Source organism: Eptatretus burgeri, chromosome 3 (assembly GCF_056783735.1).
Source record: "Eptatretus burgeri isolate ZD-2024b chromosome 3, Ebu_testis_v1, whole genome shotgun sequence".
Taxonomy (NCBI): Eukaryota; Metazoa; Chordata; class Myxini; order Myxiniformes; family Myxinidae; genus Eptatretus; species Eptatretus burgeri.
The window spans coordinates 122,518,508-122,544,263 of NC_140963.1; the positions used below are offsets into that span (position 1 = coordinate 122,518,508).

The 25,756-nt window shown below is 35.2% G+C and overlaps 1 protein-coding gene across 7 annotated transcripts in view; it reads left to right on the forward strand.

Annotated features, from left to right (window-relative positions):
- LOC147030884 (uncharacterized) overlaps positions 1-25,756 on the forward strand; it is a 227,547-nt gene that overhangs the window by 201,120 nt on the left and 671 nt on the right. For 6 of the 7 annotated variants that reach the window (XM_085875424.1, XM_085875423.1, XM_085875425.1 and 3 more), the window contains 5 exons: positions 3,060-3,177; positions 3,708-3,931; positions 5,950-6,003; positions 24,970-25,106; positions 25,208-25,288. In XM_085875424.1, coding sequence (XP_085731550.1) covers positions 3,060-3,177; positions 3,708-3,931; positions 5,950-6,003; positions 24,970-25,106; positions 25,208-25,288 — 614 coding nt within the window. Of the gene's footprint in view, positions 1-3,059; positions 3,178-3,707; positions 3,932-5,949; positions 6,004-23,699; positions 23,743-24,969; positions 25,107-25,207; positions 25,289-25,756 lie in introns of those variants that run through there. The other variant, XM_085875426.1, reaches the window with a different exon arrangement.

Sequence of the window (25,756 nt, forward strand, 5' to 3'; positions counted from 1 at the left end):
TCAGGTTGTACGTGAGCATTGTGTCCTTCTTTTCAATGATTGATTTTGGTTCATGTTTCCATGAGTTTTGTGGAACCAGGATATTGAAATTTCTGCAGATGTGCTCGTGGATTACTCTATATACCTTGTTGTGCCTTGAAGTGTACAGTTGTTCTGACATGAGTTTTTTACTTTCCGATATGAGGTGGCTCATGCTATCTGTTTCTACCTTGCAGAACCTACACTTGTTTGATTGTCTTTTTAAAAAAATGGCGGGACTGAGCCATTCGTGTAGTGTCCTTGGTCCGGCACTTACAATGATTTGTTCTCCATCACAATTGAGCTGACCTCTTCTTAGCCATTCCAGTGATCCTTCTTTGTCTATCCCCAATCTGACCAACTCTTATTTTTTATTATATTTTCCTGCTTTTATCTTTCTCGCAGTTGTCATGACAGTGCCTTCCGAAAGTATTCATACCCCTTGTCTTTTTCACATTTTGTTGTGATATGGCCTGAATTTAAAATGGTTTAATTGAGATTTTTCTTGTCACTGATCTATACAAAATACCCCATTATGCCAAAGTGGATTTTTTTTTTGAGAATTTTTCCAACTTGATTAAAAATAAAAAGCTGAAATGTCTTGAGCAATAAGTATTCAACCCCTTTGCTCTGACACTCTAATTGAGCTCAGGTACAATGACCACTCTGACAGAACTACAGAGTTCCTTGGCTGAGATGGGAGAACCTGCCAGAACGACAATAGTCTCTGCAGCACTTCACAAATCAAGGCTTTATGGGAGAGTGGCCAGCAAGAAGCCACTCCTGAGAAAAAGACACATCACAGCATACCTGCAGTTTGCAAAAAGGCACATGAAAGACTCTGAGAGCATGAGGCAAAATAATGCAAAGGGCCTGAATGCAAAGTCCTACGTCTGGTGGAAACAGAGCATAGCTCATCACCCATCTAACACCATCCCTACCATGAAGCATAGTGGTGGCAGCATTATACTATGGGGATGCTTTTCAGTGGGAGGGACAGGGAGACTTTTAAGCATATTGGGAACAATGAATAGAGCCAAATACAGGCAAATCCTTGAGGATACCTGCTTCAGAGTGCAAAACACCTTAGATTATGCACTTGATTTGAGTTCCATCAGGCCGCTACCTCCTTCTTTCCTCAGCAGATATATTCTTGGGATGCACTGATTTTTGTGGATAGTGAAGCTTCCTTGTTTTGATATCTAGTTTCGTGATTTCTGCTTATGGCCAGTTTACTATTCCACAGCTGCATTTTAAACACTGGCACTGCAAGTTGGTTTATGGCTTTGACTTTGTTCCTATGACTATATTCTATGGAGAGGTATTTTTCAGGACTGGCCTCGTTCTATGTTCTATTTTTTCATGACATATTTGGTGGCCCTCTTCCACTTCAAGGTATTTGTAAGATGCTTTGTTGTCTAGCTCCCGTATTGGTGTATCTTGGTCGATTTGTGTTTGTCTACCTTCCACGAATGTGCACCTGGAACACTTATCGAGTTAAAATTCTATTTGGATGTCAACAGAGTACCGTTTCACTAATTTCGGTTGTCCTGCCAATTTTTCATCATTCTGTGCAAAGAGTTTTAAATCAGCCATGAAAGTAGATGTCACCTTTCTTGTTTATTAGGACGTTCTTTTGTTGGTTTTGAGGGTGTATCCGTGTCCTTGCTAATTAATGAGGTTACTTAGTGGATCCCGAGCAGGGAAAACAGGAAAGGGGGTGGGGTGGGGGGGGGGTGAGGCTGTGTCTCCTTGGAAGATCCCGCGTTGTTTCTTCACTCCTGGTATTTCGATCTTTTTTCTTCCAAGTGCTGTAGGATTAGTATGGGATAATAGATCGATGGCTTTCTCAATCAGCTTGATTATTTTGGGTGTTTATCTTGTACATTTTTACTTGCACTTTATCATCCATGAATTTGGGACACTGTCAAAAGATTTTTTTATGGTCTATCCAGGTTGTGGATAATTTGGTTATTTTTGTATTGCAGTGTTTGAGTATGGCCTTGTTTAGTAGTAGTAGGTTTAGGTGTGTGTGTGTGTGTGTGTGTGTGTGTGTGTGTGTGTGTGTGTGTGTGTGTGTGTGTGTGTGTGTGTGTGTGTGTGTGTGTGTGTGTGTGTGTGTGTGTGTGTGTGTGTGTGTGTGTGTTTTTCCACGTCCATATATTTTCGCTTTAAAAATTGTTTTCTCTGCAATCACTTGTCTGTTCAATGCAAAACTTTCAACATAAGAGGAACTCCACATGGATAATATTTTCTTGCAAACTCTGACATCATATGTCACATGGTATGGCAGCCATAATGGATTGAAGGAAAAATATTGAACATCATTTTCTCCGAAACAGCTCAATGAAAAAAATTGAAACTTGTCATATGTTGTCAACTCACCATGTGGTATATAAGGTGTTAATGATGATGTCATCGGTGAAGTGGTATTCCAGCCATAATTAGTTCAATTGAAATCCTTATGTGAAAAATCCAAAACTTCATATATCTAATCTATGACCCGATGGGAGTGAAGAATGAAATTTATGTCATCATTCACATGGTATGGTAACCATATTGGATTAAATTTTTAAAAATTGGACATCATTTTCTCTGAAACCGCTCAACGAAAAAAATTGAAACTTAGCAAATGTCATCAACTCCCCATGGAGTATATAGCGTGATAATGATGATGTGATCAGAGAAGTTGTATTCTAACCATAAGTGGTTAAATTGCAATTCTTATCTAAAACATCTGAAACTTCATATATCTGATATATGACCTAATGTGAGTGAAGGATTAAATTTATGACATTCATAACCCATACCCCAAGAAACTATGTAACATAATAGGGTGCATGGATGACACGGGTGTGTGGGTCATAATAACAGTAGGCCATCATAGTAGTGTGTTCAGTTAACAATGTTGTTTTTGTTCAGAATGAACATGCGAGGAGAGACTGCACTCTGTGAGTGCCATTCTAGTTGTTTAAATCTTATAATCATGTGTTTTTGACAAACCAAGGCTTCAAAGGTTGGATTTCCTGTCTTACTCTCAGGATGCAAATCGTGGCTTATCAATCAAGGTGGGATGCAGACCGTGGTGCAAGGGTTTTTTGTCCCTGAGATTTCTGTGTCATGTCCTGCTGACCATGTCACGTATGCCAATACCACACGGTTGGTTTTCACTTAACTACTTTATTTGTTTACAAATTCCAAATGTCTCGTAACACTGGCTCTCTGCAGCTTCTGCCCTTTTATTCTTGAGTATATGGGTTCCCCTGGTGTGTAGAATTGTATCCTGTCCACAAACACAGTTTTAGGCATTTTGGATTTGTGGATATTCACCTTTTAGCCTGCATTGAAAATGCACTTTGAACAGTACAAAAGTAAGCAATGGTCCTACAGGGTTGTTGAAATGAAAGATGTAAGCATTGGTCCTTCAGGGATGTTGAAATGAAAGGAAGAAATATTATTTTGTGTCTGATTGTCTGCTTTAATATGCAGCCTGTACAATAGAACTTTTAATCTTTTGTGTATAAATAAATCATAAACCCTGGGTATTGGTAAGCACAGGATTTTCTTTCAAATAAGAAATCCTCAATTTCAAAGGTAATTTTCCTGACATAATAACTTCCATCACTTTTTTTTAATAATTGTTGCGAGATTGGTTGTTGCTTCACCTCCAAAATTTCATTTTCATGTAGGTGTCTCAAAACAGGACCTGAAACAGAAATCCAATGTTGTCCCAAGTTTCCCCAAATACCGAAAGGGGATCTCAAAGTGGAAAAGCCTATCGGTGACAATGGCCGAAACACGATCCTCCAGGCGAGGGCAACATGTACCAACGGAACAAGGCTCGTTGGTTCTGAAGTTATCATCTGTCAAGGATCTCGCTGGCCAACTGAAATGCTGTCATGCCAGCCTGATGGTAAATTCCAAAACATGAAAGTTATGTGTTTTGCTTGGCAAGGAGGATATTGTAGATTCTTCAATGCTTTTCTGGCATTTGCCCCATAACGTTCCATGCCAGTGCTGGGCCCTGTGACCAAGACTGCCTCCAGACTGCCACCCCTGCCCTCCTTGGTACCCTCCTCCTTACTATTTAAGGAGCTGAGAATCATCGCAATAGGATTAGAAAGATGGTTCTACATTCTAGCTCATAACTCAGAAGATAGATATCACTTGCAGATTGAATCATTGAGCATTTACCAGTAAGTGGCTGAATGTAGAATTCCATTTCCTGTTGTGAGGAAAAGGGCAGATGTCTTCTTCATTCGTGTGTAGCACAATGCTATGGGGCAGCATCATTGGCTGAGGGCACAGCTGTGCCACTGATGTAATGCTCTCTGCTGGTTATGGCAGGAATTCGGAATTTGGTCAGAGGCGAGCTATAGCTTGCCTACTCTTCGCGAAGGACATCATGGGATCTTTAAAGTCCACTCCAACAAATGCTGGCAGACGGGATTCCCGTTTAACGTCCATCCAAGGGACGGCACACACATTGATGAATCACCCTGCCTGTGAAACACCAGTATGACAGTTTATAGCTGGGTCATGATTCGAAAATCTTTTACCAAATAAATATTTATCTTATGAGGAAGGATTTTGTCTTAAATAGGCTCTATTACTGGCCAAGATCCCAATATGTTTTCATCAATCCATCACAATGTAAACTTGCTTTAGTCCTCCGTTTGATGGTGTTTGCACCATATCCTGATGCTGTGTGGACTGTGCTTCCCCACTGACAGACCTCTGGCAACTTGTACCTGTTGGTGTGTTTGAACCTGGAGAGTAATTGCTGAAATCTATCTATCCGGGTTCTTGCTGACATCTTTGTTCTTTATTCCTTTCACACTTCTTCCTACTTTATTTCACAATTCTCTTTATTCATTCTAATTCTTGCTTTTTATTCTCTTTCATCTCTTTAACTCTCTTTCGTTATCTATCTCTCTAAGGAGAAGTGAATTCTTGCAGAATTTTTTTTTCTGTAAGGCTCACTTGGTTGTGCCTGGATAGGTTTGAGGGTTGGAGTAGTGGCTGAAATGACTCCTTCTTTACTCTTGTTCCTCCTAATGACTCCCTCTTTGCTCTTTACTTCTTCGGGTTCCTTCTTGGTCTTCCGTTTGATTTGGTTTACAGACCGATTCCAAAACTTTGTGCATTTCTGTATAAGGATTACGCAAGTTGTTCTTTTCTATGTAAGAACGTGCTCACAAAATTAATTGTATTTGTCATGAGATGATCTCTATATTAAAGAAGCAGGATTTCTCCATCTGTCTATCACATATTTTTCGCTGGGACGTCATTACGGTGTTCAGTCGAGAGCTAGGCTCAGCCTCTACGGACGTGCACGCCATCCAGGCGTCCAGCATTCAACTCCTCCAGTTGCTTCATTGATGGCAGTTAAAAACCATAACCATCGCCTATAAACGTCAGATAGATCTGACTATTTGATGTCCATAGGTGATGGGCTGATTGTCAGATGCAAGCCATCAGGATGACGGATTTAGTAAGATAGCGGTGTAGTAAATGACATTATGTATGGGATGTCATTACGGCATTGAGTCTTGTGCTAGGCTCGGCCTTTATGGCGGAGAATTATTCATGACTCGATGAGAATTGGATTTTGCAACTTGGGGGGAAAAATGGCATAACATCTGATATCTGGAAACATAAAATACATGAATGATATTGTCTTTTGTTAAATGAATGTGTATAACTAAAATTAATGCTGCATCTATGAGCAGTAAACAAAATGTTTCTGGAATAAAAATCTTGCAAATATTGACTGTCAATAAACTGTATTCCTGTATTGTAACGTAAATAAGTTATGTTGTTCAACTACCATCAGTGAAGCGGGGGGTTCAATGCTAGTTTACTCAAAATGCAGGACAAAACAGTCTTTCTTCACCATTTTTTTCTTGCCTTCTTTAATCCCAATCCAAGATGTGAAGAATGAGCAAATACTGCAGTGGAATATTTCCCTTTCCGAGGATGCAGGTACAGTACACGATAATGTCTTCACAATATGTAAGAACATTCTCATTTGATACAATATGAGCTCAATGTAAACAGGTCCTCATAACCCTGCATGCGAGTAGAGGACAAATGGAGTTTCTGAGGCAGCCATTCAAATGAATGGGTGGGGGGGGGAGGGAAAAACTTACTGACTGAAGCCCCAAAAGCCCAAAATAGGAAACTGATTTTCTCCACCTCCCATACAAGCAAATGTAAAATTGAGACTTAATGATTAAAGCACTTCTTCCCTTTCATATTTTCATTCCACTCAAAGAGTGAACCAATGAATATTTGTCCGTGTTCTACTTTGGGGAATAACTTAATTTTCTTATAACATTCATCACCATCGAGTATATTCACAAAGATTACTTTGGAACTTGGTTCTTTGTTGAGCAGAAATGAAATAATAAACATCTCTTAATGCTCTTTAAAATTAAACTCAAACATGAATACATTACGCACATTCTGTAAGCTGAGTGCAGCTGAAAACAGGAAGCTTGGGAAAAATTTCCAGAATTACTGAGCTGTTGAAAAACAGAAAAGAGAACAATGAGGAAACTCCAGGCAAAGATCCAACTAACTTCCTCCAACATGGTTTATAAGCCAGGCATTTATTTTCTGTTTCACGGTTTTTCATTTTTCTCATCTTGACCCAATGGTAAATGACTGAGACATGAACTATCTTTCATCTGACGAAGAAGATAACCCATCACAATATTGGTAAGTTTATGTGTTTCTGTGTGTGTGTGTGTGTGTGTGTGTGTGTGTGTGTGTGTGTGTGTGTGTGTGTGTGTGTGTGTGTGTGTGTGTGTGTGTGTCTTTGACTCATTATTATTATTATTATTATTATTATTATTATTATTATTATGTTTTTTTCAGTTTAAACACCTGTCTGGATGAACCAAACACACAACTTAATATTCTGGAGGAATCCGACATGACACTCTATCTTCTGGAGGTAAATGTTATATTTATTATTTTATTAATATCATAATATAATCATCTTTATATACCCTAATTGTTCTTTACTCTTTGTTTTGAACACAATATGTTGATCGAGTTTCAAAATCACAAGACATCGAAAGCAGACTGCTGGGAAAGATCGTCCATTCTCGCAACTGAATATTTACCAAAAGAAAAATGTTTAATATTTTCAGTCTTGATTAATTATATTTGCTCTGCTTTCAATTATTTAATTCTTAATTATAAAACAAGGACAAATGTGTCCAAGAGCCGCATCCTGAAGGTTTTGGCTTCACCAGAAGAAGAAGAAGAACAACAACAACAACAACAACAACAACAACAATGCGGAGCTCTCTTAGAGCCAGCGTTCGCAACGCGAAGCGGCTAAAAAGAATAAAGGAAGTGCAAAGGAGGGCTGGGATCGGTGCGCTCCCACGACGACCCACCATCCCCCTCATCCCACCCCTCCCCTCCACGTGTGTGTGTGGGGAAGGGTGGAGGGTGGGATGAGGGGGGTGGTGGGTCAAAGGTGGGGGTGCACATGGGGGTGGGGCTTGTGTGGGTGGGTGGAGCTTGTGTGGATGGGTGGGGCTTATGTGGGTGGGTGGGGCTTGTGTGGGTGGAGCTTGTGTGGGTGGGGCTTGTGTGGATGGGAGGCGCTTGTGTGCGTGGAGCTTGTGTGGATGGGTGGGGCTTGTGTTGGTGACGCTTGTGTGGTTGGGTGGGGCTTGTGTGGGTGGAGCTTGTGCGTGTGGGGTTTGTGTGGATGTGGTTTGTGTGGAAATTTTTTTTATTTTTTTTTTAATGAAATAAACTTTATTTTTTTAATTAAATAAACATGTGTGTGGGGAACTAATTAACTAATCACTAATTATGTGGATATGATGGATGTGGATGTGGCTTTTGTGTGTGGGGTTTGCTTGTGTGGATATGGCTTTTGTGGGTGGGGCTTTTGTGGGTGGGGTTTGCTTGTGTGGGGCTTGTGTGGGCATAGTCAAAATGGGTGGCGTTTATAAAAGGGGTGGAGTCAAAAAAAATTTTGATTTATCTTTGTCTTTTGTAATTCCTGTGAATAAAATGAACCTAAAATCTCTTCCCTCTTGAAATCATATACCTGATAAGTCCAAGGAACTGTATCTATTACATCAACGATTTAAAAAAGTTCATTTGTCCATCGCTTAGTATAACCTATTTCAAAATGAGATTTCCACCTGTATATTCATATGATATCACCAACTTTGAACTTAGGCTTTTTGACATTAATCTCTTTTTCATATTCTAATTTTGTAAATATTTCTGATGGTTTAGTATTCGTTGAGGTGTGACTCGTATCATTATACTTATCTGCAATGTCCTGAATTAAAGATAACCATTCTTGATAACCGAGTTGAGTGAATTTTTTTTATATCGTCTCTCTTTTAAAGTGCGATTGAATCGCTCAATAACAACCGCTTTTCCTTCATTAAAGGTGCTGTATAATATAATGTTATTTTCAAGAAAATTCATAAATGCTTTGTTGTGGAACTCTGTACCCTCATCAGTCCACAATTTTTTAGGTTTTTGCTTATTTTATTAAATATCTGTTGAAAGGCTAACATAAGAGTATTACCTGTTTTGTTTTTTAAAGGGACAACCCACACATATCTACTTCTCAAATCAATAATGGTTAAAGCATACTTGTACCCCTCATCATTATTGAGTTCAATCAAATCAGCAGACCAGATATAATCAACTTCCTTGGAATAAACCTTCCTTCTATAAATCTTTGTGATTATTGGTTTATGTAATTCATCAGCTAATTGCTCTTCAATCTTAATGACATCATTAGAGCCTATAAGTTTTTTGAATTTCCAAGCCCGAGTTTCAATTTAGCACTGATCATCTTCTTCACGATGAACCTATCAAGTTTTCCTCAAGGTTGAATTTTGTATCAGAGACAAATTACACAACATTTTTCAATGGACTTCATGTTTTTCTTCCAACATTGTGATATTTCCATAATCAATATCGTGCCTCATGCACACTTCATCAACCCGATTGAGAGGTTTGCTCCACGGTTTAGGATTGTCAGCCTCGTCTAATCTTTTATTCAAGTTTGTTCCTGGACCACAGAAAGAATACCCTGGTAGATGTAATTCCCCTTGTATTCCAGTCGTTGTAAATTTACTTCCTGATAAAAACTTTTGTATATCTACTCCACGTTTGTGTTTGGAGATAAATGTACTCTTTTTAGAGCCACACACCGAACGTATGCCTTTTTGAATCACCCTGTTATTTTTACTTTTAAAATATGAGATATTTTTAGTATTAGTTTTCTTTTTACATTTGAGACAATAACTAATTTATGTATGAGAAAAAATCCTACAGAGTACGAAAACCTTTTTAGTTTCCCGTTATCGGTTTCTCGGTTATCAACATTTGAATCTTCATTTTAAAAACATAAAGAATCCTCAGAAATGTCTTCACTCTCTCCTCCATTAATTAAATGTAAAACTTTAATTAAAGTCAATCACACCAACATCATCAATAATATCATCTTTTCCTTCTTTCTCTGCTTTATCTCCCCTTTCTCGTTTATATCTTCTCCCTGAAACCGATGTTAATAGTCTTGACGCAAATATTTCTAATAGACTTGCCAATTCTTTTTTTTCCTCCTCGCTGCGTTGAGATTGATTTATTTTCTGTAATACCTTCGATCTTTTTAAAATCTCACTGGTTTCCATATTTTTATATTTATTTATTCTCTCTCTTTCCTCCCTCTCCTCCTCTCTCTCTCTCTCTCTCTCTCTCTCTCTCTCTCTCTCTCTCTCTCTCTCTCTCTCTCTCTCTCTCTCTCTCTCTCTCTCTCTCTCTCTCTCTCTCTCTCTTCTGCCTCTCCTCCTTCTCTCTCTTCTCCTTCTCCTCCTCTCTTATGTCAGTTTCTTCAACTCCTTCCTCATCCCTTACGATCATTGAATCACTTTCACCCCATAGAATATCACACATATATTCATCAGGATTTCTTGTTATTCCTGCATCCAAAATAAAAAAATTACCACAGGAAACCAATAAAATTTCTTCTGAATTTCTAAAAGAGCCTCGCGTTTTCTTAACTTTAATTTTTTTTCATTATTTAACATTTTAGTTAAATCCAAAGTTGTTGGTTTATTAACATCAGTATAAAGCCAATCTTTTATAGAAAATACTTCATTATTATGTTGTAGAACATATTTATTAAAATACCGAATACCCTTTTCTTGAAGGTATACTTGGACACAGAAATGATAATTTTCTTGAAGCCTTCTTGCTGTCATTTATGTATTAGAAATATATGACAGATTAATATAATGACAGGAAATACTTCCCATCTTCCCATAGTTAAATCATTTTGTATTTCCTTACTTATTAGATATAATCCTGTTCTTTGTGTTTTCATGATAGAAACTATGGCAAAACCTTTATTGATTTTACTCTTATTAAATTATTTTATTTGTTGTTTGCAAATCGTGCTTCCACAAATCTCATTCTCGACACCAAGTGGATAATATTCTTCCTTACGAGACTGATTTAATTTTTCCAGGTCTTTTGGTTAATTTTAAATGAACAATTATATGCTAAACCATTCATATCATATCTCCATTGTTCTAATCTCATACAAACGATACGCCCTTCTTTATAAAATTTTATTATCCCCCCCCCCCCCCGGAGGGAGGGAGCGGGATATTGTAATCGTCCGGTTTGTTTGTTTGTTTGTCTGTCTGTCTGTTAGCAACTTTACGGCAAAACGGCGTTAGCGAACACTACCAAATTTCATCCACAGGTGGGCAATGAACCTTGGACGACCCCATTAACTTTTGGGTCCAATTGGATCAAAGGTCAAGGTCACGAAAAGATCAAAATCGTTTTTCACTCATAACTTCGTCAAAAATGGTCTGATTTACTGCAAACTAAGCTTATAGTGAACCTTATTCCATTTGTCACTTGTAATCCATCCCATTCCTACAGTGAAAAATGCATATTTGTGAAGATCGGTAGGGTCCGAAGTTTTGAGGGTCATGGTCTTCCGTCAAAATTACAAATTTTCCATTATAGATCAAAAAAGGTTAGAAATATGCGTGTTTGCTATGGAAGACATACAGTATATCAAGTCCTTTATTGGCTTTCATTTGATACCGTGACCTTTGACTTTACGTGGCCTTGAAAGGTCAAAATCATTTTACGGTCATAATTTCGTCAAAAATGGTTTAATTGACTTCAAACTAAGACTAAAATATTCCTTATTCTATTCCTTATAATCAACATTCAGGTTAAGGATGTATCAAATTTAAATTTGATCCCCAAAATAACTTTATGCCTTAAATGGGCGGATTTGTTGTGCCTGGCACCACTTGTTTTAATTGGAACTGTGAATTCTGTATGACCTGGAGATAATATCAACACTTCTATATCTTTGGAATACACAGCCGTTTTATTTAAGGATATACTGTATATTGTGTTAAATCACTTAATCTCACCAAGTCATTCACGTCAGTCGGGCTTGGATAATTTCTTAATTTATAAGCATTTTTCACATTAATATTTTTTGCTACACGATATTTCTCTCGTTCAGCCTGTGCCTTTGTCTAATAATTTGATAAATCAATGTTCAGTTCTTTGGGATACACCAAAGATCGAACCATCTACACCAACATAAGTCATTTATATGAGATTAAAAATAATGTCATTAAAAAATTTTATTTTTGTTGAGTTGAAATAACACATATAAACATAATTGACCACAACATTTGAAATTTAATTCTTGGACTTGAAATGTTTGATAAACACCATTCTGTAAGAATTTTATTACATAAACAGGTGGTGGAAGACCAAAACTATCAAAATAATATTTGTCTTGACTATTAAAAATACAAACCCAATGAGAACCTTTTCCATTGTTATCTTCTAAGTTCATAATCAAATTATTTGTATGTTGAGACACGTTTGTTAATTCATCTCCCATACAAATACCCACATTATGAACTTTTAATTTCTTACAATATTTGATAAGTTCTAAATTTGATGTTGTATTCTTTCCAAATTCTTTAAACCACTCATCAATGTTCATTTATTTATGATAAAGATAGAATGCATTATCCCTTTTAGTTAATTTTACACCTGCTTGTGTGATAGAAGAAAGCATATCTCCAACGAACAATCTCGCTTTGTCAGGCAGACTTTCAAGATTTTCAGCAAAATCTACAATTATACCACTTCCATGAATTTGTTTCTCCAACTCTTTGTTATGTCTTTCCAATTATTTTTGAGGCCAGAGTTGAGCCTTCCTTTCGTTGGCAGTTTTCACCGCTGCTGAAATACCAACCGTCAATGCTCCAGCCCACTTAAACCAGCAAATATAGGAATTAGAAATGGGAGAAATCCTACACTCATCTCTCTTGTTGAATATTTCTTCAACATTGGTTTTGACATTTTAATTTTAAGTGAGCCAGTATTGTTCAAGATTTCTCTGTTCTCTTGTGAGCAAAACATCAATTCTTACTGCTCCTTTTCTTTGAATTGTATTCACATTAATCATACAAGGCTTTAGATTTTGAATACAAGATGATAGTTTATGAAGATTGATTTGATTAACATATACTCCAGTTGGAACTTTACTATTCATTTATTTGTCAAAAAAATTATGTGAGACTAATCATACCACCATTATCTATATTAATATGTAATTCTGTTTCTTCCAAAAGCTAACAATACGTATCAACTTCTTCACTCTCCTCTTTCAATGTATAGGGAAGTATCCACTCGATTCGACTTTAGAGTTTCCTTTTGAGCACTCAGGTCAATCGCATAGATTGTATACAGGCTTTTAAATGCTGTCAAATCCAAAATAGGTTCTTTATTTCCATTGCTTTCACACACCTTTTGGTAAGACTTGTATGCTTCAGCATAATCATTTTTTCCCCAATTAATTTCCAATCTATCTCGTGGATAAAATGTTCCATCTGGAGAAACGTGAAGTTGTTTCACCTTCACATTATCACTCAATGCATTATTATTATCAGTAGCAGTATCATCATCTGGTTTAAAAAAAATGAGCCACAGATATCGTGGCTTTCCTTCCAGAACACCCAAATTCCACGTGTAAGTGGTTTGGTTCAGTTTAACGTGTTGGCATCTTCTTTAAAGATATAATTCATTGAGTGGCTTATTTGAGTGAAGTCTTCTATTCAATAACTCTTCCGTTTTAAGATTAAGAGTATATTCCCTAATATACCAATTAATTTAATCAATAACAAATTTATTCTGAGCAGCAAAACCATTACCAACACCAAAAAGTAATCTATTTTCATTATCCTTCCTTTGCAGTTGAAATCTAATTTTAAGAACATATAGAACTTTACATTGATCACAAAATCCAAATATACCTTTAACAGGAACTGCCACAGTAAAACTATTATCTACTTTTGTATCATCATTATACATTCCTTTCCTTTGACTATATCCAGGGTCTGTGTTTATTTCCGTTGACATATCAGGAATAAAACCTTCGACAGCCCCCTTTCCCCTTCTAAACCTCAATGAATATAGTGTAAATTTCGTAATTTCAGATGTAGCAGAGACATAATCAACCGCTTCAACTTCTTGTGTTCCAATGTACAAACGAACACTATCAAACATTTTCCAGAATAAATCATTGACAAGAGTAGCGTTTGTGTTCGTCACAGCCTTAGTTAATGTAAATTTACACAACAAGAAACCTTTGGCTAGATTCAAATACATTTGTTGATTATTTATTTCAAAACTTTTTGTTCCATTTGCATTCCAGTCTGTTCCAGTTATTGCATTTACCTTGAAGTCGTCTTCTTTTTTAGTGGAGTTTGAGATGACAATGGTATCATCCAAATCATAGATACTATCAATTGCTTCCATACTTGTATTTATTTCGGAAAAAGATGTTAAAACTTTTGAAACCCTGACCCATGTATTTGAATTATTTTCAGTCATTCTTGGGGAGACAACTGAGTTTTGCCTTTCTTAATTTATTTTATGACTTGTAATTTATGAGGTTCCTCTTGACCCTCTTTTATACCCTTTTCGCACCCGCTACATTTCCCACAACAGAAGCAGTTGAACCAATTAGGTCTTTATGTTTTAGAATAGTTGAACTTATACCCATTAGAGTATCAATTATCCCATCTCCTTTTGTTCAAAATTGATGTCTGACACCCCTTTGTCTCTTTGTTTTCTCGTATCCTCTACCAAGATACATACCTTCACCCTTGAAGTATGGGGAAAGGAACATCCCATCCCCTGTAATTATTTTATATTCTCTAAACTCGTGTTTCCTCACAATAACCATCGTATTTATTTCTTGGAAAACTTCACGTTTATGAATTCTGATGGATATCATTTCTCCATTAAAAGAAATCATGTGATTATCTTGGTCGGTTATCCTAAAATTTACTCTGTATATGGTTTTTCCTGACACAGGTAGATAAACCAGATTTTGGGTTCCATATTGAATTTATAACCAATTGGGGTTGAGTGTGCGCTGAATGAAAATATTGTATTTGTTTTTTTTTCCATCATTGTAAGCACCATCAATCAAATCACAGTGAATTAATACCGAATTTATTCCTGAGGATATTTGAATGACATTATCACTGTAAAACGTCCCATTAGTTTCAATCTTTTTTAAGGAGAAACCCAATAACTCTCTAAATGAATTATCAATTGTGAAATCAATCTTGTGGTTATTTTTAAGTTTAATCGTTGATTTTGAAGTATGTTTTTGAATATCTATAATAATATTTTTTGGTTCATCGCTCTGTTCTTTCATAAGACGAGCAATTTCGGAAGATATTTGAGAAATCTCATATGATCCAGGTGAAACTGTTATTGTTTTGTATCCACTGCGGATTATAACTAAACTTATCATTTTTCTCGTTGGTATTAAATAAGGTATTATAAGTTTCCATTGACAATAAAGACGCCTCATATTATTCTGTTGCATCAAGTTGTAGTGGGTATGCGAATGAAGATGTGTGGTCACTTGTGAAATTAAAACGAAGGATTGTGCTTCTCATCTTATTTAATATGGGATAAAATGTCTTTGTATTGACATTTATTAATTATTTCCATGTTCATGAACTGCTCGAAAATGGCTGATGCTTCATTAAACAATTGTTATTTCCAGCCTTCTTACTACCTAACAGCAATAACAGTCCATTAACTAATTGTGATCGGTCATTTGGAAGAAAACGAACACCTGAACCAATGCTACTTAAAGCCTCAATAATGTGTTTCTCCTTTTCATTCTTCCTTTCTTTACCGGCAACAAACACTCCATAATCAAGCGAGTTTAATAAATGAGGACATGCTCTATCATCCTCATTTTTTATATCCAATGGTTTATCAAAATATTTTGATTCACCCTTCACAGTTGAACCTTGTTTTCCATCTTTTGTTTGAAGAAACATTAAACTCGGAGTTAACTTAACAGGGGGTTGAGCAGAACTCAAGAACCTTTATTCATCATTCACTATCAATCCCTTTTCTTGAACAAGATGAAATGTTGCTGGTTGTTCTGTTGGAATGAGATCTGCTAATGTTTTTGAATCTGTTGAATATGTTTTGGAGAGCATTCACAACATAATCAGGGGGTTGATTAATCTCTTCCAGTTGTTGAAATAATCCTTCATCATCCTATTCTAATTCTCCTCAAAGCTCTCATTCTTCCTCCGTCATTTAACGGAAATCTTTTAACATTTGAAGTTTTTTAGGAGTATATTCTATTGTGGGAACTGTGGAAGCATCTATAATTTTTCCTTGGGAAGTTTTTTAAAGTGGTTAAAAAAATTTCTCTTGTTTTCTTTCAAATGCTTCTTCACCCGTTAGTTTCTGTCTGCGTTTCTTCTTTATGTCTTCCTGTTGTTTTACAACTTTTGAAACCAACTCTCGATGTTCCTTAAATCTTCTTGCTCTTTCTTTAGCCTCCATTTATTTATTGGAAAAAATCATTTAATGAATTGTAAAGATCAACAGGGAAATTTTCCTTTTCTTCATCATGAAAGTGGATGTGTTCAAATAAATCCTTTTCTTTAAATATTTTATAAAATTCGTTATTAACATTAATACAAGTTGTAATTTCTTCTTCACTCATACTTGTATCTCTGCTTTTCATACGTTTACGTTGAGTTTCTTCATCAACGTCAAAACCGAAAGATAAAATCTTCACCCCATTACGACTCAGATGTTTAATAATTTGTCTCATTCCTTCTGGATTAGTTTCTAATATTCCAAGACCACCAGATTTTGGTTTCTTTAACTCACTCTTACAATGTGAATACTTTGTTGCCCCAAGAGAAACCTCCTCAAATATTTGACCTTCATTCCTCAATCGCATATGTTCCTCCAATGAAATATAGTAATAATCTTCACCTTCTACTTCTCCAGGTCTTATTGCTCTAGTTGTTGTTGATAAATATGAACTACATGGTGCTTTTTAAGCAAATTTACAACATTCTCATTTGTACGATAAAAGAACCTTGATTTATGAAGGTTTTTTCTAGAAGCAGATTTACCCACAAGATTTATAATAATAGTTGTCATTTATTTTTGCAATTGTTTCTTCTTCTTCTTTCGGCTGCTCCCGTTAGGGGTCGCCACAGCGGATCATCCGTTATGATTCGCATAGTGATTTGGCACAGGTTTTACGCTGGATGCCCTTCCTAAACGCAACCCTGGTCGCCTCTTACTACACAGGGATATGGTACACCTATTCTAACCGGGGCATACACCGGGCCCAGTACACTGGTACTCACTTCGCCGACCTCAGAAGGATGACAGGATGAGTCAACCTCCTGGTGTGTATTAATTGAAGCGGCCAACGGGGCTTGAACTCAGGACCTTTTGGATCCCAAGCCGCTACCCTAACCACGACGCCAACAGCAGGCCAATATAGATTTTTTATATTATATGTAATTGTTTATGAAACAAAAAATATATCCCTTAATATCTCATCTTGTTTCACGACAATATATTTATATTTTTCAGTCGTGTGCTTCATATAATCCACAAATTCCTTTTTACGACATGATGTAGAACAATTGTCTCTCCAAAAATTGTTTATATATATTGAATTTAATTTGAATAAAATAAAAGTATTGGCATTGTTTCTTATTGAGCGACGAGGGAGTTGAAAGCATGGTTGACTAAGATAAATACAATTACAAGAAGAATGTCTCCCTCTTGTGTCGTAACTATCCATTACCATTTGGTTTCTCTCATTAACACAATCATCAAAGATAATGGGGTTCTTTTATGATTAACCAAATCTTGGGGAGAAGGTATATCATCCATATTATCACTAAGAATACAAGTTATCGGTTTTGATTTCTTTTTATATCTCTGTGTATCACAAAATAGTTGTATTATATCTTCAATGTTGTAATCATTTAGTTTGTTTTGAAGTTTAAATAAACCGATTATATCTTCTTTTTGAAGACCAGCATTAAAACCTTGTGAGAGTAGTTTATACTCAGGTTGAAAACTCGACTTTGTGAAAGTTATTAAATTATCATAATCCAAAAAGTTGGGAGTAAGGAGCATCTTTAAAAGTAAGCAGGTTTTTCCACACCTGCTTCAACCAACTATGAGACATCTTTATGAATTTGGAAGATTTTTATGGTTGTTAAATTTTATCTTATATTCCCAAATGGGTAAAAAAAAATCACTCATTTATATATTTGGAAAACAGGTTATTTAATTTTTTATTGGCTTTTTTTGAAACTCTATGTTTTATCCGAGGTTTGGGTTTAATTTCAAGATAATCCATTATTTTATTTCTACAATATATTGTGTTGATATTTCCCTGAAAATGGCAATCTTGAATAATATATAACAAAAATCCTTTGAACATTTCTCTAATACGTTCAGTTTCTTCCATTGTAAGGAACGTTGTGTTATCACCCTCATACTTTACATTCATTTCTCCAATCAATCTTGTAAAGTAATTCATTTTTGGTGTAAATCTAAAAGGATTATATTCCTTTTTATATTATTTATTATCATTAATTGGAAGATAATCACAGAATATACATTGTTTATAGGCTTTTGACTCTGTGTTTAATCCCACTCTATCACATGCAGGACAATTCTCAACTTTGTCATATTAAGAATTATGGAATTCAAGGGGCTCAAGATCAAGTATCCTATTCATATTTATAAAGTAAAACTTTGCTTAGACTAAAATTCATCTTCGGTACTTTCATTGGCGCTTTCACAATCATCTAAAAAACTACTTTCATAACTATCGTTTGAACACAAACTCTCGGTATCATAACTGTCTTCTGTTCCAACAGAGATACGATCATCATTCTCATAATCTTCAAAATCTTCAGTTGAATAATGACTCATATTTAATTCGTAGAAAAAACATTACCATCTCTATCTATGTACTTTTTTTCATTAACAGATTCAACTACTACATTTTTTGTATTAAAGGTAATTTTAAAATGATCCTTAACTACTGTTGAACGAAATGTCATTTCACCTGATATATTAACATCCTTTATTTCATCAAGATTTACATATTTCGGTTTGTTGAAAAAAATACAAATTTCTCCTTGCATATTACTGATGGTCTTATCTTTTCTTTCTAAAGCTTCATCCATGAGGTTTTTCTCTTTTGATACTTTTTCTTGTTTCATTTATTTTCTAGTTTTGAATATATTGCCATAAGAAGAGGAGAAAATTTTGTTCGAGCTACTTTAATTGATGTGCTTCCAGATATACTAAAAGCCCTCCACTGGAGGAAATTGAAGAACTCATATTATTCATCATAATTGTTTTTATCCAATAGTTGTTATATATATCTTTATTCAATTTTACATCCTCAACATATTTTTCAGTATAATTTACAAATGAAGAGATTGATTGAATATTGTCTTTTGTGTCTTGATACATTGTATTTATTAAGTGAAAAAAGTTGGAGGATAAAATGGTTTTCAGCACAGATTCATCTATAAATTAAATGGAATTTTCATCAAGAAAATTTTATTTTTAGCAAAGTTTTGTTGTATAAATATGGTGAATACAACGTACTGCGATGTTTGTAATCATGAATATAAATGTTGTAAAAAAACACCTTCAAACCAACAAACACACATTCAATCTTTTCAAACGAATATCTCCACTTGACCAAGAAACAAAACATTGTGATAGATGTGATAATGATATTCTTAATATTTTTTCTAATAAACACCTTCAATCATGCAAACACAAGAACAATGAAGAAAGGGAGGGTGCCACTAAATTCTCCATTGAAAACGCTGATGGGGCATTTAAAGGACATAAAAAATAAGATTGTTTCGCTTTCAGACCCTGGACCATCTTCAATCATTGAAGCTGTTGATATAATTAAACAAAGATTTGAAACGATAATTAAAAACACATTAAGTGAAATGAAAACTTTTAAGTTTTATATGGGAGTAAAATTGAATATGGTAAGAGAAGATGATGAAACTACTCCCCATATGAGGACAAACCCTCACTTTATCTCATCATTTCAAGATTTTGGAAGATTTGATGTTTACGATGAACTCCAGAGACAAGAACAAGATGTTGAAAACACTGTTGTCGGTCGTGGATTTGCTATTACAAAAATAATCTTTTTAGATAGACACAACTTAAAATCAGATCCTCTTCAAACTTCTTCTTATATTGAATTACCAAAAGAGATAAAACTTAAGAAAGTGGTTGTTAATATTCAAAACAAAGTAAATAAATGTTTTCTATGGTCTGTTCTTGCTCAATTACATCCTCCACATTAGAATCCTGAAAGGGTTGAACATTATAAGGAATACGAGAATAGATTAGATGTTAAAGATTTAAAGTTTCCAATGTCATTGAGAGATATTCCTAAATTTGAGAAAATGAATTATCTATCTGTTAATGTATATGGATTAACGGATACAAACAAAGTTCAGATATTAAAAATTTCAAACAACTATAAAAATGATGAAACACACATTGACCTTCTCTACTTTACTTCAAAGGAAAAATCACATTATGCTTTCATCAAAAAATTATCAAGATTAACCAAATCACAACTATATAAGAGAAAATGTAAAACGTATCCTTGTAAGAGATGTTTCAACTCCTTTCACACAAAAGAATGATTAAATCAACATTCGAAATATTGTAGTAATCATAAATCAACCGTAATCAATTTACCAAAAGCAGGTTCAAACATATCATTCAAAGATTTTAACAAATCTATAAAACATCCGCTTGTGATATATGCTGATTTTGAAAGTATCCTTGAAAAGATAGATACTGTTTCTCCAAATCGAAATAAATCATATAGAAATAACTATCAAAAACATACTCCTTGTGATTTCTGTTATTATAACAAATCATCTGTTGGTGATGAATACAAGTTAGAACTTTATTGAGGAGAAGGAGCCTCAGAGGAGTTTGTAAGATGATTGGAAAAAGACATGTATAAGATGAAGAGAAATAATGGTGAAAACCTCTAAACCAATGTCATTAACAAAGGGAGAGAAAAAGGAATTTAGAAAGAACAGTATCTGTCATATTTCTGAGGAGAAAATTGAGGAAGCGGTCAAGGTTAGGGATCACTGTCATCTTACTGGTAAATAGAGAGGTCCAGCTCATTCCCGTTGTAATCTTAATTCCAAGCCCCCAAACTTTATTCCTGTCTTTCTTCACAACTACACTCACTATGACACACATCCATTGATAAATTAACTTTCAAAGACATCATGAGATATTTCTGTTATTCCTAACACAGATCAAAAGTACATCTCATTCACAAAAACAATTCATACATCCCCCATAACCCATATAAGATTTCTTGACACATACAAGTTTATGGCAAGTCCATTATCTAACTTAGCATCAAATATTAAAAACTTACCGAATCTTAAATCACATTTCTCAAATCAAGAAGAGATTGATCTCTTATTACAAAAGGGTATATATCTGTATGACTCTATGGATTCATTTGAGAAGTTTAAAGAAACACAACTTCCTTCAAGGGAAAGTTTCTATGGCAAGTTGAATAAAACTCATATTTCTGATAATGATTATACACAAGCTAAAAAGGTTTGGGAGAAGTTTAATATCAAGAATATTGGAGAATATCATGATTTGTATCTTAAAACTGATGTATTGTTATTGGCTGATGTGTTTGAAACTTTTCGAACAGTCTGTCATCATAAAAATTATTATGGATTAGACCACGTTCACTATTACACTGCCCTGGGTTTGGCTTGGAGTGCGATGTTAAAAATGACAAAACAAAATTTGGAATTAATCAGTGATATAGATATGCTTTTAATGATAGAGAAGGCTAAAAGAGAAGGGATATCTCAAGTTTGTTCCAAGAGATATGCTTAAGCAAATAACAAATATCTTCCTGATTATCATAAGAATTAGGACAACCCTTACCTGATGTATTATGATGTTAACTATTTGTATGGGTGGGCTATGTCTCAGACTTTACCTTATGGAAAACGATGGAAAAAAAAAAAACTTTACCTTATAATCCTATTTATATAGGAACATCAATTCTTGACTTGTCAAAGTTGTTAATGTATGACTATTTCTATAATAATTTAACATCAAAGTATATGGATAATGTGTCATTGTTATATATGGATGCAGAAATTTTATATTAGAAATTAAGACAAGTGATGTATATGAGGGTATGATTGATACTATATATATATATATATATATATATATATATATATATATATATAGATAGATAGATAGATATATGATACAAGTAATTATAAGTCAGGTGATGTGTTGTTTTCATCAAAGAATAAAAAGGTTATTGGTAAGTTTAAAGATGAATTGGGTTGTGGAAGGTCATGAGTGAATTTATAGGATTGAGATCAAAGTCTTATGCTTTCATATATATTAATAATCGTAACACTGAAAGATGTGATAATATAAGAAGCTTAAGGGAATAAAGAAAAATATAATCAAGGAAACAATAAACTTTACACATTATTACAACTCTTTAACTTAAAAGAAGGGAGAGTGCAGAAAAATGAATGCAATAAGAAGTTATAAACATCAATTATATACAGAAGAGATAAATAAGAAAGCATTCGGAGCTTTTGATCATAAAAGATATATTTTAGAGAATGGATTCAATAGCTTCCCTTTTGGTTATAAGTATAAGTGTTAAGATATTGGGTTGGGAATTTTAACAGGCATCCGCCCTCTTTTTACTGATTTATAAATGATAGAACCAAGAAATAACCAAACCAAAGAGTGGAGATGTAATCAGCCTTGGTATTTAAATGGGAAACATAAAGAATGTGAGAAATATCAAAATATGTCTAATCGAAGAAATAACCGGGGTAAAAGTAGATAAAACAAATAAGCGGATAAATTTCATTTCAAATAAGTTGGAGGATGTAAAGAAAAAAATTAATATCCTTGAATGGACTGAAAACTCTGATGGTTGTCAATTGAACAATGGAAAAACAATTTACTATAATCTCAAAATGATGTGTGGCTCAGGAGGTGGTCAAATATGAGCATTAAGAGAAGTTTATCATTTCATTTCTGCTCAACAAAGACATTTAAACCAAGAACTAAGTTCCAAAGTAAACTTTGTGCATATACTCAATGATGATGAATGTAAAAGGAATATTAAGTTATTCCGGAAAGTAGAACATGGGCAAATATTCATTGGTTCTCTCTTTGAGTGTAATGAAAACATGAAAGGGAAGAAGTGCTTTAATCAGTAAGTCTCAATTTTACATTTGCTTGTATGGGAGGGGGAGGAAATCAGTCTCTTATTTTGGGCTTTTGAGGCTTGAGTCAGTCTCAATTTTACTTTTGCTTGTATGGGAGGGGGAGAAAATCAGTCCTATTTTGGGCTTTTGGGGCTTGAGTCAGAAAGTTTTTCCCTTTTCCTCCATTCATTTGAATGGCTGCCTCAGAACGCCATTTATCCTCCACTCATGTGTGAAGCGAAAAGTGGGGTTAAACAATCGGTTCACTTTGTCTCTCTTTCTTAAGACATCAGTCTATAATCGAGGAACCACTTAATTTTTCATAAACTGTACTATTCTGAACACTGGAATACAAATCGGAACACCAGCTTGCAGTTTAGCAGTACTTTGGCTCTGAATTTGGCAAATTGTATGGAATGTCATCCTGATCGTACATGTACAGAGAGGAGTGAGGTAAAAAAAATAGTTTCTCTGCCTGTCCAGCAGTCACGCGAAACTGAAAATCATTCCAAAGAGGAAATTTACTGTTTTTAAGGATGTCATAAAGGACACAAACAACAGGCATGAATAACAAATGTAACGTGTTAAATAAGGTGGTGTCAAAGACCACCTTATTTAACAGGGTACATTAGTTCTTTTTTAATATGTTACTTTACATTGGAAAACTGTTTTTTTTCCACAGCCTTTAAAGCCTTCATTTTATTTCAATTGAACTATGTCTGAGAACACTGAAGAGCACAAAACACCTTGTTGGAACTTTCAAACCTCCCTTTTGAGCAGTACTTGGACAAAATATTTTGCCATTTTATGCCATCTCAATGAATCAAATTTGCCATTCGCTCTTTCAGCATTGGGGAATATCGAGATTCAGACAAAATCGCAGCTCATAGGAAATACAGATCGTGCTTGGAAATGCAAAGCAACAGTTTAAAAGACTTTTCGCTTGTCTTTTTCCTTCAGAATGCATGGAGTAAGGTGTTCTCTGAACTCTCCACCACCGAAGGTCTGTCTGTTCGTCTGTTTGCAGGATATCTCAAAAAAGTTGTGGACGGATTCGGTCAAAATTTGGAGGAAAGGTTTGGGTGTGTGACATAAACGAATTGATTAGGTTTTGGTGAAGATCCAGATCCAGATACGAGAATTTTTTAAGTGATTCTTCACTATTGAGAGATCGGGCTCAAAACGATATGTAGCATGATCTATCAAGAAGTTGTGTATGGATTCGGACAAAACTTTGGGAGCAGGTTGGGTGTATGACAAGGAGGAAATGATTCGATTTTGGTGAAGATCTAATTCCAGATATGAAAGTTTTTTTTATTTTCTAAGTGATTCTTCTCCATTCAGAGATCGGGTCAAAAACAATATGTGTGTGTGTGTGTGTGTGTGTGTGTGTGTGTGTGTGTGTGTGTGTGTGTGTGTGTGTGTGTGTGTGTGTGTGTGTGTGTGTGTGTGTGTGTGTGTGTGTGTGTGTGTGTGTGTGTGTGTGTACAATAATAACATTTCAAACAGTTGTGGACAGATTTGGACGAAACTTGGTGGATGAGTTGGTTAGGTTACAAGAACAAGTCGATTAGATTTTGGTTCAGATCCGGCCCGTCAGTGGGGTACAAAACGTAAACTGTTCAGCCTGGCGGAGGTATGCGCTCTACCGAGTGCCGTTCTAGCTTGCATTGTACTGGGGGTAGGGGCCATTCTCCTGCACTAAGTTGTGTGATATTTGTGTCACATGATATACACATGAACGTAAAACAGAAACATCAGGAATATCTCTTCTAGAACTTTCCCGATATGCCATGATGTATTTATTTATTCACTCAATTATTTGTTTGGTCACATGGGAAAATTTTCATAGGAGAGGATTTCATGATTTTGTGGAGCTTTGCCATCAAAGAGATATTCAAAGGAAAATTTATCGTGTGTGGGTTTCCAATACAAATCTTGATATAATTCTTTTCATTAGCGTGTCTAAGACATTAGAGGTTTTCAACCTTTTTCAGGTAAATGCTAGCTGATGACAGAGCTGGATCGATGCCTTTGATACAAAAATTGAATACATTTGCAAGGTGGTAGACGTGGATGACACAAGGCCTTGTGGTGTGCGCGAGTGGGAAACAAAGCAGCATTGCTGGCATGAGTGACAGTTCACTTCCTCTTGATATTCCATGAAGCATCCACGATTTCAAGCATCCAGAAATAAGAATAAAAGCATTACATTTTTTTTGTCCATCAGATGCAAGTGAGGAAAGTGGAAGAAGAATAACTTTTCAAGCAAATTCTTTGAGGGAGGCTCAACTCTCCTGGCTCGGCCCCAATCTTTCTCGTCCATCAGTCCTCTGCTACACGGGAAAAACATACTGGCAACTTAAGGTGAGTAGTTGGTGCCCAGGAAAATAATGTCTCCAGCATTGCGAAGGTACTATATAAATTTCAGAGCCAAGTTTATTAATGACATTGTAGTTTATCTGCAGGTGCTAAGGAAGAATGTCATAACCGAGGAATTGGAGGGAAGAGACGAGCAAGGTTGTTTGGAGTTGTTGGTTGATACTTCAGTAAGTGTAAATCCATTTTCTTTCCTTCTGCAACCTGGATTTTTCTCTCATTTGTAACTTTACCTTTTAGACATTCTTCGATTAAATAAATCAACACTGCTAAAATCGTCACTTCCAACCAAACAACTGAAAGGTTTACATATAAATAACAACAAAAATAGAACATTCTCTTATGAGAACTAGCTGAAGTGCCCGTCTTTGATGCATCCCTCCAAATACCATAAATATTCCCTTTCAGCTCATATAAACCATGTTTTGAGATAGCTGCATTGTTTGAGAGAGCTGCACTAACGCTAGTTAGTTTCAAATTAAATTATTTTGTGTGGATATTTATCTTTACAATTGAATTCTAGCTTAGTTTACAAAAAAAGTCGTGTACTCATTTTAATATATGAAAAATGCAATCCATGGAGTTTCGGCTACATACACACTTACATGCATGCACACATATGCCAAAGCTCCATGAAG